The following is an 18,720-nucleotide window of genomic DNA, read 5'->3' on the forward strand; positions in this document are numbered from 1 at the left end:
TCTGACATACATCTTACCATAACAGTTTCCTAAAATAAAAGATCCGTGTTTCCCCATTATTCTTCTCTTAAAACAAAACAAAACAAAAAATCCAATAGTTAAAACTGTATTAAACAGCAAGAGGCAGCATAGTTTATCCTAAATTTTTGCTAGTTATTGTATTCCTGCTTCCTTTATTCATCTTGGGGAGTGATGAAGGGAGGGGTGAATTAAGCATTCATTATATGAAGGCATGAAATGGGGAACCCCTCCCCCAAAAAGAAATCATTTCCTCTTCAGGAAAGTTCTAGAATGGGCACCAGAAAGGGGAGGGAGGCACTGATCCACAGGGGAGAGGGAAAAATCACTTGGGGGGACTTGAGTTAGAAGTAGAAAATGAGGATTCCAGCAGATTCCTAGGAAAATATTGCCCTCCTGTTTCAAGTTCTATCTTTGATCCAGGGTGAGAGGAGCCTGTCTGCCAGTCTCCGAGGCTGCTGCTTTTTCCCCCTCCTCTCCCACCTCTATTTTTTTCCCAACTTGCTTTAGGATTAGCCTCCATCCCTCTCGACCCCAAACAGTGGAATTTGGCTGTGCCTCCGGTCGTCTTGCTTTGCAATATCGCCTAGAGTTGTTGGCGGTTTTCTGCTAAGACTGAGCCATTTGCTCCAGCCTCCGACTAAACTCATTAAGTTGGGAGATTTTTTTCAATTGGACGGGTGTTTTTAAAGTCTCGTCTTTCCAGCCCCAAACAAGGTGTAACAACGCACTCTTCCTTCTAAGGAATGAGATGAGAGACAAGGATCACTCCAGACATCTCCTACCTATGGTTTGGGGTTTTTTTTCTTAAAGGCGAGGCTTGCATTCCTCAGCAGTTATGTACAAAGCTCCCTGAAACCTTGTCTCTCTAAAGTTAGTGTGCAGGGTTTTCCAAGGCTGAGAGCGCCTAATACATGGGGAAGCACTTCCTTGAGGTGGAAGATCTCTCCCTTCACCTTTCCTCTTTTTCCCTGCAGGCTAGTGCCTACTTTTTATCAGTTTGCACAATCGCTTAGATAAACACCGAGGAGGAGATTCTCTTTAATTATCAAAGACACATCTTTTCAGGGGGCCAACAAAGCGTTTATTTCACCCGCCAAACTAAAGGAGAGTTATTCCAGTTTAGAAGGAAGATGCAAGCGGTTTGGGACCTTGAACAAGGCAAATATGGTTTTGGTATGTTTACTTACAGTATTTTTTTCCTCTTTCTCTCCTTTCTCACTTTTCTCCTTGTGCTGTGTGGGGTTGGGGATGACTTGGGGCTTTTCAGAAAATCGGTTTGCTAATGTGTGTGAAATGCCTAGGACTGTGGTTTAAGGGGTTTGGGGAAGGGGGAACAGAGTCAATTCGGTGCATTGCCATATTTTATTACATGTGTGTGGTAGAAGTGATGGAAGGAGGAGAGGGGGAAAATACAATCGCAAAGCTGCCAAAATATGATTAAACCAAAGCATAAAGACTGCGGTGCCTTCCATCTCCTTGTCCTGTCTTCTCAAACTCATTTCTTTCTATAGAGCAAACTGAAAACCAGTTCTATGAGCCTGGTTTTCCAAGCAGCAGACGACTCGGTTTTCTATCAAAGGAGCTGCTAGGCTCGCACCAAGTATCAGAATTTACTGTTCGATTTGCTTCTGCGCTTCATTTTGCAACCTTGTGCTACTGACAGCCAGGCAGGCAGGGAAGGAGGGAGGAAAACCCTGCCGGTCGCCCTCGGCCGCGGTTCGCGGTTCGGGAAGGCGAGCGCTCGGTTAAGCTAGGAGGAGAATCGCAAGGAGAAGGGTACTCACCATCGGGCGGGGTGGTGGAGCTGGCGTGCGGATTTCAGGCAAACGTTTACCTTTTTGCTGTCTATTGCAACCGCGCTGGGCAGACTTAAGAAGCAATTCTGTGCTCTGTCCAAAACGTTCAGAGAATGGTTCCTCATTTTTAAAAAGGCAGCGAGAGAGACGACAGAGACAGAGAAAGAAAAAAAAAGAGAGAGAGAGAGGAGGGGGTGAGGGGGACGCACATAAACCCAGTTCAAAAAAAAAAAAAAAAATCATCACCTCTTCACCAGTGACTCGGGAAATGCAGAGGCGGCGAGATCCGAGTACAGCCCAACCAAGCCAGAGCCAATTAATTTTAAATCCTGAAGAATTATTCAGATTAAAATGTACAGAAGTTTCATTCTCCTATGCCTACGTGAGCCCAAAGTCGTTTCCCTTTAAGAGCTCCTTTTCTTTTAAAGTTGAATTTTAGGCAGAGAGGACTCTTACACTAGGGGGCAGACAGATACTGTACTTGCTCCAATCTTAAGCAATTTTTTCCCCTCCCAGCATATGCTCTGATTTAGCACTGTAAATTTTTCAGAGGACCCAACTCTGACAGCCCCTGGTGATTTTCAAAGTACCACAAGCCAGTGGTTAAAAATTGCATTGACTTGGAAGTTCAGAGGGACACAATGGAAGCCCCTTTCCCTATTCATGGAGCTCCAGTGTGGTGGAAGAGAAAAACACACACGGACTAGATTGGGGGAAAGGAGGAATTCAATGAATCCTGGTGGACGGAACTGGTTTCTACTGAGTTCAGAGTAAAACTCCGAATGTGCTGGGGTCTGTATTCATATTGTGATTTAATCTGTAAAGAATTACAGACCATTCGGTCACTTTCTGCAAGAAAATCATATGCCTGGATGTTTGGGTCCCCCCCCCCCATATTAAGACAAATGTTTTTTCCAACTTTCACCAGCCAAATTAATGCTTGCCATTCCTCTCATTAAAATAAATTTACATTTGCAATAAAAGACTAGGCTGGGTTTTAAAAAGATAATAACAATATATTGATATTTATCTTTTAATCTGAGAACTTTATGATCTTAGAGTTAAGGCAAATAAGCATCTCTGAAGAGGACACTTTAAAATTTCCACATCCTTTTTCTTCTTAGCCGGCTATCTCTTCTTCCATGCAATAAAATTAATTACAATTCTTATGATTATCCCCGCTTTTAACCAGCATTGCCATAACTAAAGGGGTCCTAAAATACAGAGTGAAACTCCTTTGACTTCATGGTAGCCCTGTGTTTGTACATGTAACAGGCTCCAATCCTTTAGGAGAGATAGTTGGGAAATTCTTCATTTTCAATACAAGGCCATCAAAGTCTTCAAATCCCACCCCCCCAAAAAAAATCTCCAAATGAAGATTTTTCTTCCTCAAAATCATCATCTCATATGTGTATAAAAAGTGATCTTGCTATGGAAGTGTCCACACTCAAGAGGCAAGATTAAAATTTCCCTATAATCAATTATTCTCATCTTCTATTAAATTGAGATGGGAATACACATTAGATTTCATATCTCAACCCCAGTCCCACTATATGACTGAGCTTGCCCCTAAACTTCTGATATTATAGCATTAGATAATTCCTCAAATCATAGAGTTGAAAGGGGGGCGAAATCCCCAAACCTTTCCCTCTGAAATGATTTATTTTCCATATTTCTTATGCTCTTTAGGAGAAAGTTATATTGTGTCTCTAATCAGCCTGAAAATTTCAGCCTAGTTTCACTCTGTGGCAGTCTTATTACATACCATGTTTATGATAGTTCAGTGTCCATTATAAATTGGTATTTCTTAAATATTTAATTAATGTCAGCACCTGAAACCTTAGTGAAATATGTTATTTCAGCGAAGAAAGACAAGGCTAAGAGGTTTTCAAGGTTGTAGTTTAAAGGGAATTTTTGATTCTCTGAAAACCAGCTCCTTTCTGTTCACATCTGCACTTAATCCTTACCTCGATTTTTGCCAATATATGTAAAATACACTGAAACAAAGTGTAATCTAAACATGTCAATTACGTATATGGTTTATTTTTTAAAATATTTTCAGAATTTTTTGAGCTATCAAGGATGCTTTTCCGAAGTCATCAATTTACTCTTTATGGCATTCATTATTCCCTGGAGCTTAGCATCTTTTGTGCAAAATATTGTAATTGTTCATAAACCTGTTTGGCTTACAAGTTTACAGTTTTTCTTTGTGCAAAGTGTCTGATGGAAACATAATTTTCTTGTATAAATTTGGACTAATCACAATTCACTGACTGGTCATAATCAAATAGCAAGATTACTGCAATAGAGTATGTGGTCTGAGGTAGTGATTCTACATGTTTGATGTTTAAAACCAAACACCCTGGAATTCAAAAACACAACACTGTCAATGATTTTAGCACATTGAGTAGGAAGGCATAGGCTATGAAGTTGTTCTTTTTTGTAGTGATTCTCTTGAAGTAGAATATGGCTTGTATGTGGTTCTTGTGAGTTGTACTGCTATTTCCAATTTGGGGAAGAATTTCTGGGTGTGTTTTAATGACTATAAGAATGCTTAAAAGGAACTTGAAGAACAATGACGTTCGTACTCAACTGTTCTATAACCTAGAAGCATAGTTGCGGAAGTCTTTGTCTGTATACATTGACAAATGTGTATCGGATACATGTGCGCTTACATGTGTGTAGAGAGGGTGTGCACAGGGAAGGTTGAGCGGATGCCTCCGCCTGTCCATCAGCGGGCAGAATGGTCTTTTCCCTTTACCACGACTGGGTGTGTGGCAGGATGTTGGCTTGTGAGCTAGCTAAAATCAACGAGAGAAAATAAAGTTGAGTGAAATTTATTTTAATTGCATCATGACAATAAGATGAACTCTACTTCTGCTTCTTAGCATCGGAGATGTTTTATTTGAGCAATTAAAATGTCAGGCCATAAACCTGTGAAATGTTAACTCTACAAGGAGGAGACGGACATTGAATGCCCCCCCCCCAAAAAAAATAAACAAACAAAAATGAGCTATCAACCGAGCAAATGATCAGAGTTGATTAAGAGAAGGGGTTACCATCACCCGGATTTGACCAAATATTTCGTTTGGAAAATGACTGCAAGCTCAATTTGTGGCACCTTCCCATCTCCCCTCCCTGCCCCTCTAAAATGAAACCAGGGAACTTTTCCCTTTTCTTTGGCATCGTGGGCACCAAGATGCACGGAGAGTTCCGGGCCGTGCGCAAGCGGCGGATTTTGTGGCATTGCCAAGTTGAGCGAGGCAAGTCCTCTATTCCATCCAAAGCTTCTCGCGGAGCCTTTAAGAGGCGTTCTGTGTGCGCGCCGCGCTTCTCTCCCCGCCCGGGTGGAAACCTGGGGTTCGAGGTGCTGAGAGAGCGGGGGCCGAGCTCCCTGGGCCGGCGCGGGCCCATCCCCCGCTCGGCGGCAGGGGCGGCGCGGCCACCGGGTCCCCGCCCCCCTTCATCCCCCGCGCTCCTCGCGCAGCGATCCGGACACCGCTCGCGCTAGGACCGGGCTGCGCCCACGGCCGCCATGGCGGGGCCGCTGCGCTCCGGCCAATGACGGCGAGGGGGCGGCGCGCGCGCGCCTGGCCAGGCCAACCCCGGCTGCTGCCTTATAAGGCGCGCCGTCGCCATGGCAACGTGCGCTAAGTTGCAGCAGTCGTGTCAAAGTTCACTATATAGAGAGCTCAGTGAGCTGATCGCGGAGAAGCCACTTCTGCCAGCCCCGGCGCCTATAAATCGCATTCCCTCCCGCGCCCCCCTTTTTAGCATATTTGATCACTTTGATTCTCTGTTCTTTTCTCTCCGCGGTGTGTGTGTGCGTGCGCGCGTGTGTGTTTTCTTCTCCTCCTCCTCCTCTCCCCGAGTTGCCTCCTTTCTCCGGTTGCCGTACTGCCTTTTTTTCCCCTCTTTCATTCTTTCTCTCGGTCTTTTTCTCCCCCCTTTGCGCACGAAGGATGTGCTTCTAGGTGGTGATCTGCCCTCCTTTCTCTCTTTTATCATTTCTCCCCCGCCGCCGGCGAGTTGACTCTTTCCCTATGTGTGTGAGGCGGCGGCGGCAGCAGCGGCAGCAGCGGCTCCGGCGGCGGCAGCAGCGGCAGCAGCGACTTCACCGGCGGCGGCGGCGCTAGACGCGGCGGCTCCGGGCCCGACCCGGCGGCTTCGGCGGCGGCTCCGGCGGCGGCGGCGGCCCGGGCGGCCCGCAGGGAGCAGAGAGCGGCCTCCACCAAGCAACTGAGAGCAGCGGCCACCGGAGCAAGCGAGGCGCGCGCCGGGCGCCCGGGGCAGGCGGCGGCGGCGGCCCAGCGCCAGGACGACGCCGCGCAGCGCCCGACGCGGACCACTTTCATGCTGATTCCCCCGGACCCGGGCAGTGCTCTGGCCACTCAGCGGGCCGCCGGCCTCCGCCCCGGCCTGCCTGGCTCCCTGGGCGCGCCCGCGCCCGGCGCCTCCGCTCTCCTAGTCCTCCAGATTTCGATGGCTTTCCTGAATGGCTGACTGTGGGCTGCCCTGGACTTGGCCCCCGGACAGTCGCCTCTCCTCCTCCTCCTCCTCCTCCTCCTTCTCTTCCTCCTCCTCCTCCTCCTCCTCCTCCTTCTCCTCCTCCTCCTCCTCCTCCTCCTTCTCCTCCTCCTCCTCCTCCAACTCCTCGGCTGCACACCAGATCTGAGAGCGAGTGAGTGAACGAGAGAGGGAGGGAGAGAGTGAGAGCGAGCGAGATCTTTGGAGAGATTTTTTTTTTTTTTTTTTTGCCTTCTACTTCTGTCTTGAAGCCAGACAATCGACTTGCAGCTCTCCCTCCCCTCCCTCTCTCTCCACGTTCTGCTCCCACTCGCTCTCTCCTGTACCCTTCCCCTCCCCTCCCGACGGAAACCCCCCGAAACCAACAAAGCTGAGCCGAGGGAAACAAACAAAACAAACACACCGGGCCAGACAAGCAATCGACAAAACTTTGCAAAAGCAAAAACAAAAAAGGAAAAACTAACCAACCTCAATCAACTAGCCCTGAGCCACCCGGGGCGCCCTCCCGCGCCCTCTCGCACCCTCGCACACACAAAAGGCGGCGCGCCGGAGCCCGAGACCCGGGAACCGCCGCCACCCCGCCGCCGCCCGCAGCCAGGGGAGCAGGAAGTCCGGACTCGGCCCCCATAGATATGGCAATGGTAGTCAGCACGTGGCGCGACCCCCAGGACGAGGTGCCCGGCTCCCAGGGCAGCCAGGCCTCGCAGGCGCCGCCCGTGCCCGGCCCGCCGCCTGGCGCCCCGCACACGCCACAGACGCCTGGCCAAGGGGGCCCGGCCAGCACACCGGCTCAGACAGCGGCTGGCGGCCAGGGCGGCCCTGGCGGCCCGGGCGGCGACAAACAGCAACAGCAGCAGCACATTGAGTGCGTGGTGTGCGGGGACAAGTCCAGCGGCAAGCACTACGGCCAGTTCACGTGCGAGGGCTGCAAGAGCTTCTTCAAGCGCAGCGTGCGGAGGAACCTGAGCTACACGTGCCGCGCCAACCGGAACTGTCCCATCGACCAGCACCACCGCAACCAGTGCCAGTACTGCCGCCTCAAAAAGTGCCTCAAAGTGGGCATGAGACGGGAAGGTATCGGCCTCTCATTTCTTCCCCCTTCACTCGGGGTCCCGGGGCCCTGGGTGCGTTTGACTAGCCTGCTCTGGGTAAGGACACAGAAGCCCCAAGCTCTTCTCTTCATATTGCAGTCGAAAGGGGTTTTATAACTAGAAGCGAGTTCTGCACTGGAACCCATACCCCTAAATCCGCATGCTTTGGCAGACTGATTTCCTTCTTTCTCTTCGCGCTGTTTTCATTTCCTTTGCATTGATTGCGAGTTCATTCGAGTTCACCCTTCTACAAGGGATGGGTTGTTGTTTGTTGTTTTAAAAGCCTGGTCTCTCCCTCTTTTCCTCTTTCTGTGTCCCCTTGTTTTTCCTGCATGTTCAACATATGTCCCTCCTCCCCACTCCTCTCCCTAGCCCCCACCCTCTCTAAAAAAAATCTGAGATTGTACTTTTGTACAGGAGGTTCAAATTACAAATGGCAATTTTATGCACTTCGCCGTATTAACGCTGCTGCCTGGGCAGAGCTCATGTGACCCTCCGTGGATTAACGTTCTGCTAAAAAAAAAAAAAAAAATAGCTGTTTTCCTTTTTCCTTTCACTTTTGAAATGAGGAGAGCTCTATAGGGAGTAGGAAAGGGTGGTCGAGGGACCTTAGGCGGCTGCTTTCGCTCTGCGCGAGTTGGGTCTTTGTGATATAAAATTCGCCAAGCGCCGCGAGCAGTGCTCTACCAATGGCGCGCTCCGTGCGGGGCGCGGGCTCCGGGTTGGGGCGAGCCAACGCCGGGGTTTCTTTGTGTTTCTGCGAGAGCGACTCTCCCGGTCCGGAGTCGGATAACAGCCGGAGCCCGAGCCTCGCCGCCTTTCCCAGGCCCTCACGGGCCCTTCCCGGGCTCCGCCGGCGCCCGGAGCCAGCTCCCTGCCTCTCTCCGGCTTCTTCTTGCCTTAGTCAGCCTCTCTTCCCGACCTCTCCCTCCGTCTCTTTCTCCGTGTACACTGATTAGGCAAACGCCAGACCTCGACAATCTGCTCGTCTGTTACCGGGCTTCCCCGCCGGGCTGGGGCTGGGGCTGGGGCTGCAAGGTTTGTGGAGAGTGGATCCGGGGTGACCACAGGCCGTCTGGGGGTAAAAACCCTTGTGTCTTTTGCAAAAGCGTCTCACCCTCCCCCTAGACTCGCCCCTCCCGCTCCCTCTCCTCCAATCAATAAGAAATATCAGCTGTTTAGCAGTAAAGAAGAAAGATGCCCCCGGAATGCTACATCCCGCCCACAGCGCCAGGGACCCCAGGCAAAATGGCCAATTCTGGGTATAGGCAGATCCGCCGGAGCGGGCCTGGGATGCAAGTGTGCAACTCTGACCTTTAGGGCTTCCCTGGGTGATGATTTGAGAGGAATGTTGCCAGGGCCCAACGACTCCCAGGATTGTGGCAGGCCTGCCTGGTTTTTTCATTGCTAGGGATCTGGGGCACTTGGGGGTCGGGCTGGGGCAAATCCTGCCGGGTTACCCAGGCTGATAATTAACTGTGGAGTATCTCCTTTCCTCCCCGCAGCGGTGCAGAGGGGCAGGATGCCGCCCACCCAGCCGACCCACGGGCAGTTCGCACTGACCAACGGGGACCCCCTCAACTGCCACTCGTACCTGTCCGGATATATTTCTCTGCTGCTGCGCGCTGAGCCCTATCCCACGTCGCGCTTCGGCAGCCAGTGCATGCAGCCTAACAACATCATGGGCATCGAGAACATTTGCGAACTGGCCGCGCGGATGCTCTTCAGCGCCGTCGAGTGGGCCCGGAACATCCCCTTCTTCCCTGACCTGCAGATCACGGACCAGGTGGCCCTGCTTCGCCTCACCTGGAGCGAGCTGTTCGTGTTGAATGCAGCGCAGTGCTCCATGCCCCTCCACGTAGCCCCGCTTCTGGCCGCTGCTGGCCTGCACGCTTCACCCATGTCTGCTGACCGGGTGGTCGCCTTTATGGACCACATACGGATCTTCCAAGAGCAAGTGGAGAAGCTCAAGGCACTGCACGTCGATTCTGCCGAGTACAGCTGCCTCAAGGCCATAGTCCTGTTCACCTCAGGTAGGAAGAAGCCCTGTCCTCTCATGCTCAGAAAGTCCTAGTGCAGAATTAGGGCCTAGAGAACTTGGGAGTTACCAGGGCAAGCCCACCCTTCCCCCTCAAAAGGTCAAACTGTGGAATGTAACTCAAAGTGGGAACTTTGTATAGCTTTTGAGCACCACCAGACCTGGCCTGGCTAGAGAAGAAGAGTTGCTTGCACACAGGATGCTACAGATACAGTGTCTCCAAATGGGCTACAGGGTAGCCTCTCAGGCCTATTCCCCTCCTGCAGTGACCAGACTAGAATGCACTCCCTCCTTTTCCTCCCTGAGCTAAGGCCTTCTGGGCTAGTTGGCCCTCAGGGAATCTCCTCAAGTCCCTGGCTTTCTCTAGCACCCTAGCTGGGCCTCTAGGAGATGCCCCTGGGCACTGGATCAGAGATGGCATCATCCTGTAGGAGAAAGTTTGCCCCTGCAGGGGAGAAGTTTGCCTGCTAACTCAGTAGGAGTTTGAGCTTCAGGCAAATTCAACCTGAGGGCAGCAATTTTCAAAAATCATTTTCATTAAAATAATGCAGACTGCCAGGAGGAGAGAAGAGCTGTCATTAGGGGCAAGAAGAGGAAAGGGACCATCACAACTCCAGAATGTCTGCAGGGGGTTGAAGTATCTGGCCTCTTGTTTCCCCCGGCCCAGGCAAACACTTAAGGCAATTTCAAACAATCCCAAGTATATGCCAACTTAGGCTGGATATGAATGTTACTGATGATATAAAACCATCATTGACTGCATTATGAAATATAATTAGTTTGCATGTAGTCTAACCTGTGTGAGTAATAGATCTGATATTAATTAACTCTTGAGGCCAAATGATTTTTGAAAGTGCCTGACTTTCCATTTCTGGCCACACCTGAGCCTTTTGGCTGCCTCCAGGCTGAGTTCAGCATAGCCCAGGTGGGTGGAAATTACCCCCTCCCTTCACATTCTTGTACTAAGTTGTCAGCTGATTCCTTTGTCATGGCTGAGAGGGGAAAAGGGTTCCCGACTAAGAATAACAACATTTGGACATTTGCAGGACTTGGAACCTCATCACCAACTACAGTTTTTTAAGCTTGTAATTTGGGAACTAGAAAAGATGTATAGTTTGTGTAGCAAAAAGAGAGAGAGAAATCCTTATTGTTTCAAAGTCTGGGAGAACCAAGTCATTAGCAGAATCTATTGCAAGTTCTCCAGCCTCAACCCTCTTTTATACATTACTGCCTTTCACATAAAGTCTCCCCTGACAGCCACCCCAAATCCTGCCTTTGGAAGTCCTTAGGTAATCAATTAGAGGGCAGTATCTGGGCAGGGAACTGCTGAATTGAGAAGCTAGGATCTGGTTTATTTTTTCTCAGAAGCCTGTCAGATTAAGAACATTTACCTAATGCAAATGTCCAGGCAGGATAGTCCCCTGACCCAGGGCCACCTTCACTCACTTTCTACAACCTGACACCCATCCCATAGTCTCAGAAGGTGGGAATAGTTATTATTTTCTTGGTATCATTGTTAGTTCTTTGCCTTACCCTTGGTCTTTCAGGGGAAGAAATGCCTGATACTGTCGTAACAGTTTAATTTATTACTATTTGCAAAATGTGGAGGCCTGTGTGGAGAATGCAAATTGCCTCACAAAGAGATAAAGGTTCCTGTTATCTGATTCAGAGGGAGACACACAGTACTGATGTGGTGCGGAGAGAAGGAGTCCTAGACAAACAGCTTTTAATTTCTGACCACAGACACCTAGACATTCTGTGGACATGAAGAGTAGTAGACACGTTTGAGGAGGTTGCATGTGTTATGGTTCTAGTGGTAGAGATGGTGGCTGCTGTTTTCCAATATCTATTTTAATGATTCACAATATGCATGTGTTAACCCCAGTCTTGTCTGGGGAGCCCCAAAAGGTCAGGTCACAACCTGAACTGCCTTCACCAAGAAGCCTCTCATTTCAAAGGCACTTATTGTATTTTCACGTATCAGAAAAAGAAAAGTGTTTTCCTGAAGATAACAGGGAGGGGGTGCTTCTTAGAGGGACCTGGATTTTTTTTTTAAAAAAAATAAAGGGGGTGGGGGAAAAGGGAGAGAGAAGAAAAGGGGGAAAAGAAACAGCTCAAATGAACAGAGAGATCACAGTTTGCATGGCTGCCCTTCAATAGACTAAACTGACAAGATCAGTTTTAAAGGGCCACTTAAATCAGTTTCAAAGACTGGAGAAAAATGAGTCGCCCTCTTTGGGGAGAATCTGAGGCTGGGTTGTGGACGCCATTACTTGAGGCTGGGCCAGGTTGTTGCCCCACTACCACTACTATATAATTATAAGCCAAACTATTATTTACAGAGGAAGAGGGGGAGGAGCGCTGGTAGTTTGAGTTTTGTCTGTTTTTCTGTCTGTGTACTGACTGGGTCCCAATATACCCAATGCATTTTGCTTGGGCCTTCCAGTAACCCAGCCTGAGGTCTTAGTCAGTGAAAGACATATAGTACACTAAGGTATGTTTTATTTTAAAGCAAACACTCTAAGACCATCTCATGCTTTCTCTGCACTCCTGTCACACATGCACACATATATACTCACCTACCCCCCAAATTTTCAGAGTATAGACATTTGCTCCAACTCCTATAGGGGCAGCTTGACATAGCACTGTACACACATCTCATGTGACCCATTTCAAACCTCTTAATCTGATGACTGAATTCCTCTTCTTCTTCTTCTTCTTCTTCTTTTTTTTTTTTTTTTTTTAACTTTCTTCCAGATGCCTGTGGTCTCTCTGATGTAGCCCATGTGGAAAGTTTGCAGGAAAAGTCCCAGTGTGCTTTGGAAGAATATGTTAGGAGCCAGTACCCCAACCAGCCAACGCGATTTGGAAAGCTTTTGCTTCGCCTCCCTTCCCTCCGCACGGTCTCCTCCTCAGTCATAGAGCAATTGTTTTTCGTCCGTTTGGTAGGTAAAACCCCCATCGAAACCCTCATCCGGGATATGTTACTGTCCGGCAGCAGTTTTAACTGGCCGTATATGGCAATTCAATAAATAAATAAATCAAAATAAGAAGGGGGAGTGAAACAGTGAAAGAAAAGGCAAAAGACTGGTTTGTTTGCTTAATTTCCTTCTGTTAAGAAAGGATATAAAAGGATGTTACAAGTTTGCTAAAAGAAGAGAGGGGAAGAATTTAATGGACTGTGAATTTCAAAAAAAAAAAAAAAAAGACTGTCAAATGAACTTTTACAGAATGCATTAAAAAAAACTCCTGTGTTGGTCAGAACAACTTGCTACTTATCATTTTTGTATAAAAAGGAAATTAGTCTTTTTCTTTTTTGGTAAAATTTTGAAAAAATATTGCTAAAAGTGCATTTAAGGAGATTGGGAGAAAATTAGCAGAATGGAGAAAGTCTTTTTTTTTTTCCAAATTATTAATTGTCCTGTGTCTATGTACCTCTAGCTGTTCTTTTTTGTACTTTTCTGGTTCCAAACCAGTTTATTCTGTGGTTCTATAATAAGTTTTGATATAATCTTGGCTTCTTAAAAACTGTGTATCATTAAAATATATGTTCTGCAAGAATTAAAACTGAGTCCATGAAAATATCATAGGAAGACATAAAACTTTAAAGGCAACTTAAAGATGGAAACGCACTTACAAGTGGTGACCAAAAATTTTAGATGAAGTTGAGCACTCTAATTAGAGAACTGGAGGAACCACATACAACATTTAACTTCCCCTACCTCCCCCCCCAAAAAAAAAAGACACCAAGACAAACCTAGGTTTTTAAAAATATTTTAAGAAAGAGAATGAACTGTGGAATTTATTGGCAGCCAAGGAATGTGTCCAAGACACATGCTGAGGTTTTGAATAAAAAGTGAACTTTTGTAATTTGAATTGGGTCCCCCCCTTAGTTCTTGAATTGTTATGAAAATCCTATATCTGTTTGTATATTTGCAAGCCCTTTGTATTATAATTGTTGATATTTTCCCTTTTTAAAAAATACCATTGAAATCAGCATGACAAAATAACACTGTTGGCACTTATAGGTAACGTGATTGATTCAGTATCTTAGAGTTTACAGTTTGTGTTTTAAAAAAACTGAAGGTTTTTTTTAAGTGCAACATTTCTGTATACTGTAAAAGTTATAATAACTGAACTGTTTGGTCGAGTCTTTGTGTGTTATATTCCAAGGAAAATTGAAAGTATTCAGAAATTAAAATATTATTTGATATCTGAAACCTGTTTGGCTGTCCCCACTCACTGTCTTTCCATCGAGCAGAGCCCCTGTGAGCTTTTGCTGAGCGGGCTGGGGTCTCCATTTGTTTACTCCCCTCAGTTAGTTTACTCAAAGGTGGACTAGTGTATTTGCCTGTTTAATTTGGGTGTGGGGGGGAGCTAAAGTTAATGGTTTATCTATGGTTTAGGAAGTGCCACACTGATATAGTAAGCCACCTCCATTCACCTAATCCTCCTTTTAATTAAAAATGGATTTTCCAGGAAAAAAAAAAAGGCCCTTATATTTGTCACACTTAAGTGCCTGCTTAGGGAAGGTATTGTGAAAAGTATTAGAAATCTTGAGATCAGTATCTATTTTATGATCAGAAAAAATACTCTTTTGTACATTTCTGACAGTTACGCAAAAGATCGTTCAAGCAAGCTAATCACAGCATTGTAAATAGAGGGCAGTTGTTTGCAATGGGTTTTTGCTTAAGTAAGTGTGATTTTTAAAATATTCTGTGGTTCTCATCTAGCGTGGTTGTTGAGAGGATTTCAAAATCAGTGGTATAGTTTATAGTGCTGAAGCGTCTGTTTTTAATGTATATATGATAACTTGCAATTGGGCTGCCTCTCCCCTCCCCCTTTACCTTCAGTCTGTGAGAGCATGACCAGAGGTCAAGGGAATCTTTTCCAGTGGGTTATGTACATAAAAACACATCGACATTTGGACATTTCAGATTGTGTAGATACAATCTGTACTGCTCTTGGAATCCTTTGTCTTTAGAAGCCAAATTAAGAAAAAGAAGAGAAAGAAAGAAGGAAGAAAACTTTACAGGATGTGCTGATTTGGAAGTAGTAACTATTTGTTTCAGCCCCCGCCCCCTTCTCTTTTCCTGGTTTGGAAAAAGCTTAGTGTTTGGAGTTTGCAATTTGTTCTTATTTAGACTTTCCAAATTGCCCTTTTTCAATATATTTTGCCATGCTGTGGTTTAATCTTAAAATTGGGGGTGGGGGCTGGTGAAGGAGGTTAAAGAAAAGAGATCATTTTGTAAAGTCTATTAAACTTTGATAGTCAGTTCTAGTCAATACATGCAGACCAGAAAAATCTGTCTGATTTGTGCATTTGAGCAGAGTTCTCCATCAGACCCTCATCTCCTTTCTATATGTATGTGTGTGTGTGTGTGTGTGTGTGTATATATATATATATATATATATATATATATATATATATATATATACATACACACACACACACATACATATATATCTATGTATTCTTATTGCACAGTATCTCTGACCTTTAGATGGAGGTTATGTTGGTTGTTTATTTTCTCCTCTTGCAAGTGCTATCCATGTGAGTGTGTGAAGTTTTTCTAATAAGTAAAACACAGGCCCTTTTCCTTGTTTGTTTTGTGTTAGTTTATTGTAAACAGTCATTTGTTGTAAATTATTATTGGTATTAAATTATAATTTATGATTTTCAAAGCAAAAGACAGTCCCTGTTTTATTATGCTTTAAGCATGTGTTCTAGACGTTGAAAAAATCTCTTTAAGTTTCAGCAGTATGCTTGGGGTCTTTAAGGTAGAAAAACAGGACTCAAAAATTTTCAACCGGTTAAAACAAAACCCCTTGTATACGTTTAGAGTGGCCGGAGGAGGATCTGTTTAGCGTCTTGAGTTCGGTTTAAGTTTATTGCATTTAAAGAAAGTTTTTCTTTTCACGCTGAGTTAGAACAAAAGATCTTTGCTGCGACTGAATTGGACAAAAGACGAGGGCTGGGACCCAGCGAATGCGTTCTGTGTGAAATTGACGAGATCTTTAAAAAAGCTGCTAAACATGGCGACTCTTTCCCTTTAAGTGTCTCTTTTTCCTTGCTGGCTTTTTTTTTTTTTTTTTTTTCTTCCTCCATCTGATCTGAGCTCGCTTTATTTCTTTTCCCAACCCCGCTCCCCCTCCTCCTCTTGGCGCTCGGGGGTGTGAGAGAACCCAGTTAGACGCGAAATGCAACAATAGTCCAAGGAGAGAGAGAGGGGCGATCGCTCCTTCTTGCCACTTTCAAACAAACCTGGGGAAAAACTGAGCAGGGGGGGCATTCTAGCCTGTTCGCTCGGCTCGCGGTGGCCCTGCCTTGGTCTTTCACGATTCGCGTTCTGTGGGTCGCCAGAGGCTGGGGCTGAAAGTTAGCGGGCGACGTCCGGGGCTGGTTCCGCGGAGACGGCTGGGTTAGCATCCGGCCGGCTGCAGGGCTGGGGGCCCGGAGTTGGCAGCAGCTGCGGGAAAGTGCCGGGCCCCCAGCCCCCGCCCCCACTTAACGTGCGGCAGAATTTCGCCAGCGCCCGGGGAAAGTCCGGGGTGCCGGGCGCGCGGAGCTGCACTCCTGGGATGTGCATTAAGCGGCGACAGGCAGGGGGCGGGGGCGGGGGGCGGTCAGGGAGAGCTCGAGCGTGTGAAACTCTGCCTTGAAGCTCGCTTTTGACTTGGTCCTATGAGCTGAGCCAACATGGCGTCTCCCATTGCACCGCGAGCGCCGGGCTGCCAGGCACGGCAGGGCCGGGTAATAGAAAACACATTGGTTACTAAAAAGAAAAGAAAAAAAAGGGGGGGGGGGGGCGGTAAAGACCATTCCTTCTGCAGGCAGAAAATCTTCTTTTAAACTCTTGCTGGCAAGTGAGTGAGGTCCTCGATTATTCTGTAATTAAAGCAACAGAATTCCTAGGGAAAATATTGGTAAAGCAGAACCCTCCCTCTCTCTTTTTTTTTTTTTTCCTCTTCCACCCTTTATATTTGGGAGAGTTGATTTCATGTCTCCTCTTTCTCCAGGAACCAAACTAGAAAAATAAACTCTGTATCTACAAATGATCTTAAATATTTGAATGGTATAGGGGGAGGGGGAGAAGCCAGTATTTACAGATCTCCGTCCGTTCTCGAGCTCATTAATGCAAGGGCTGCGCCCGGGTTTGCGCGGGCCGGAGCCCAGCTAGGGGGTGGGGGTGGGCTGCGAACCCCGCCGGACGTGGGCAGAACTTGCTGCTTGCATGTCAGTTATAGGAAAGGTGGGTTTCCAGGCAGAGGTTTAACTAGAGAGTGATAGCGAACAGAAGTCGGGGGCTGATTCCGGGAGGGTGGTCTCAGGCCCAGGACATGCGTGAGACCGCGTGGACTGCGCCTTTGGCAGGGGAGCGTCTGTACCGGAGAATCCTCTTTGTCAAATAGGTCTGTAAACGGTCAAGGGCGGCAGTGGGACAGACCTGACCTTCCAGAGACCAGTCTTCAGAGGTAGTAGATTGAGGCCGAGCCCCGCTCTCGGCCAAAGAGGGAATTGCCCCTTACTACCAATTCCAGCCCTACCCGGGCCTGAAAGGACCCAATCTCTCAGCCGCCTGGGAGGGGAGCAAGGTACTCTCTGAATTCCAGGCCTCGTCAAGATTTATTGAAGTTGGGTTTAAAAAACGTGCTTCAGATGATTTTTCCCCATTTTCTCAGATTTCAAAGGCTCCCTGCAGTGCGGCTGCCTAATTAATGGTGAAATTCAACTAAATCTAATTATGCAGTAATTTTAAAGCAGTTAGTGCTGGGCGTTGGTTTGTAATAGGACCCCAGTTTTTTAAAGTTTGCTTACTGCGTTGATTTAGGGGAAAGCTATCTTTTGTATGGTAAAGCAAGATGGGGAAATAGTTTTTCTGCATGAACTGGAGGATTGAGAACCCGTTCATTACCCCACCTCCTATTCTATCTCCTTTGCCTCCTCTCTCTCTTTTCTGTCCCAAGCTCCTATTAAAAACTGGGCGAGGTGCTCACCCAACAAGGAGACCTGATCAAAGAGGAAAGGGAGAATCCTTCATATGGTGACACAAAGGGCTTGGTAATATGTCCTCCTGGATACATCTGTAAATGCCCAAAAAAACGAGGAAGATACTCTCATCTCTAATAGAGAAGCGATTTCCTCTCCTTAACATCCATTGTCATTAAGGTGTAAAGCTGATTCTCGGAGTTATAAATCTTATCGTCCTTCTGATAACACACTTGTAATAAGTTAGCGTCCCATTCCAAGTGAATTGTAAAACTGCCTCATTTCATATGGCATCTGTGTCATTAAAACTTTTTTTTTCTCCCCTTGGCGTCTTGCAGGTCTGGCCTTTAGGCTAGCGCTGAGGTTCCTGCCTGTTGGGCCTGTAGGGTAGGGCCGATGGGAAGAAAGGTGTGAGAGATGAGCTGCCTAGTTTAGCCTCTGGATCTTAGACTGGGGCCAGAGACCCCCAGGCAGATAGGGCCTAGGGGGGCGGTATCCCCCTTCTTCAATTCCCCCCAGTGGCCCCCTTGAAATGACGTTCCTTGAAAGAAACATGCTTGTGATTAGCTAAGCAAACACATCTGCTTTCGGAGTTGGGCCTTCGTTAATTAGCTGAACAAAGGGCCGTTTTGCTTTTTACCTTTTGCTGGGGGAGAGTGTGTTATTTCAGGAGTGTCGCGGGCCCTCCTCTTTTCAATTGCAGCCACGACGTTAATTTTATTGGGATTACTGATGGGAAATGAGGTGGCGCAGGCTTCCGAGAGGAAAAGCTTGATCATTACCCCCTTTGGAACTATATTTTTCCACCCAACCTCCTGCTCGCGAGGAGGGGGTGGGGGTGAACTGCGCAGCAAGTTCGGAGCAATTGGAATCAGGCTCGCGGTACGCTGATCTCGGGTGACAGAGCGTGTGTTGAAGCTGAACTCTATAATTTGCGCTTCTGTTCCTTTATTAGGCCTGGACAACGAACTAATGAGCTTTGGCCCAGTACAATGTCACTTGTATTTATTTTCTTATGGCAACTTTGAGATAGCGGAAGTGTTCCTTACCAAGAGCCAGGGAGGGCCCGGAGTCCAGCCGGCTACTGTCGGAGCCTGGGTGGGTGGCTGCATCCCAGGGGAGATAGGGCTAGTATAGAGCCCGCACAGAGCTGGCAAAGCCAGGGGATTGGGGCTCTCAGGGAGGCCCAGTCAGCCCTCAGGCCCAGCTTCCAAAGCATAAGGTCGAGGGGCATGGGACAAGTACAGAAAAAGTTCC

General features: G+C 47.3%; 1 protein-coding gene across 2 annotated transcripts; it reads left to right on the plus strand.

Annotated features, from left to right (window-relative positions):
* Window positions 1–361: 361 nt before the first annotated feature.
* On the plus strand, window positions 362–13,693 carry Nr2f2 (nuclear receptor subfamily 2 group F member 2). 2 transcript variants are annotated; one of them, XM_027921112.2, is made up of 3 exons: window positions 362–1,194; window positions 8,941–9,468; window positions 12,231–13,693. In XM_027921112.2, exons 1-3 carry the CDS (start codon window positions 1,152–1,154, stop codon window positions 12,503–12,505), a joined length of 846 nt encoding a protein of 281 aa, XP_027776913.1. In that variant the 5' UTR covers window positions 362–1,151; the 3' UTR covers window positions 12,506–13,693. The 2 variants fall into 2 exon arrangements, with proteins under 2 accessions (XP_027776913.1, XP_027776894.1); XM_027921093.2 differs by lacking the exon at window positions 362–1,194 and adding an exon at window positions 5,489–7,418.
* The last annotated feature ends 5,027 nt before the right edge of the window (window positions 13,694–18,720 follow it).

The sequence above is a fragment of the Marmota flaviventris genome, chromosome 2 (assembly GCF_047511675.1).
Source record: "Marmota flaviventris isolate mMarFla1 chromosome 2, mMarFla1.hap1, whole genome shotgun sequence".
NCBI lineage: Eukaryota > Metazoa > Chordata > Mammalia > Rodentia > Sciuridae > Marmota > Marmota flaviventris.

What these genes read in the sequence shown, in the direction of transcription:
- Nr2f2 (XM_027921093.2), top strand. Translation starts at nt 6,977, where the DNA reads ATGGCAATGGTAGTCAGCACGTGGCGCGACCCCCAGGACGAGGTGCCC. An exon ending in AGTGGGCATGAGACGGGAAG is followed by an intron (nt 7,419 to 8,940) that starts GTATCGGCCTCT and finishes TCCTCCCCGCAG; the next exon opens with CGGTGCAGAGGGGCAGGATG. An exon ending in CATAGTCCTGTTCACCTCAG is followed by an intron (nt 9,469 to 12,230) that starts GTAGGAAGAAGC and finishes ACTTTCTTCCAG; the next exon opens with ATGCCTGTGGTCTCTCTGAT.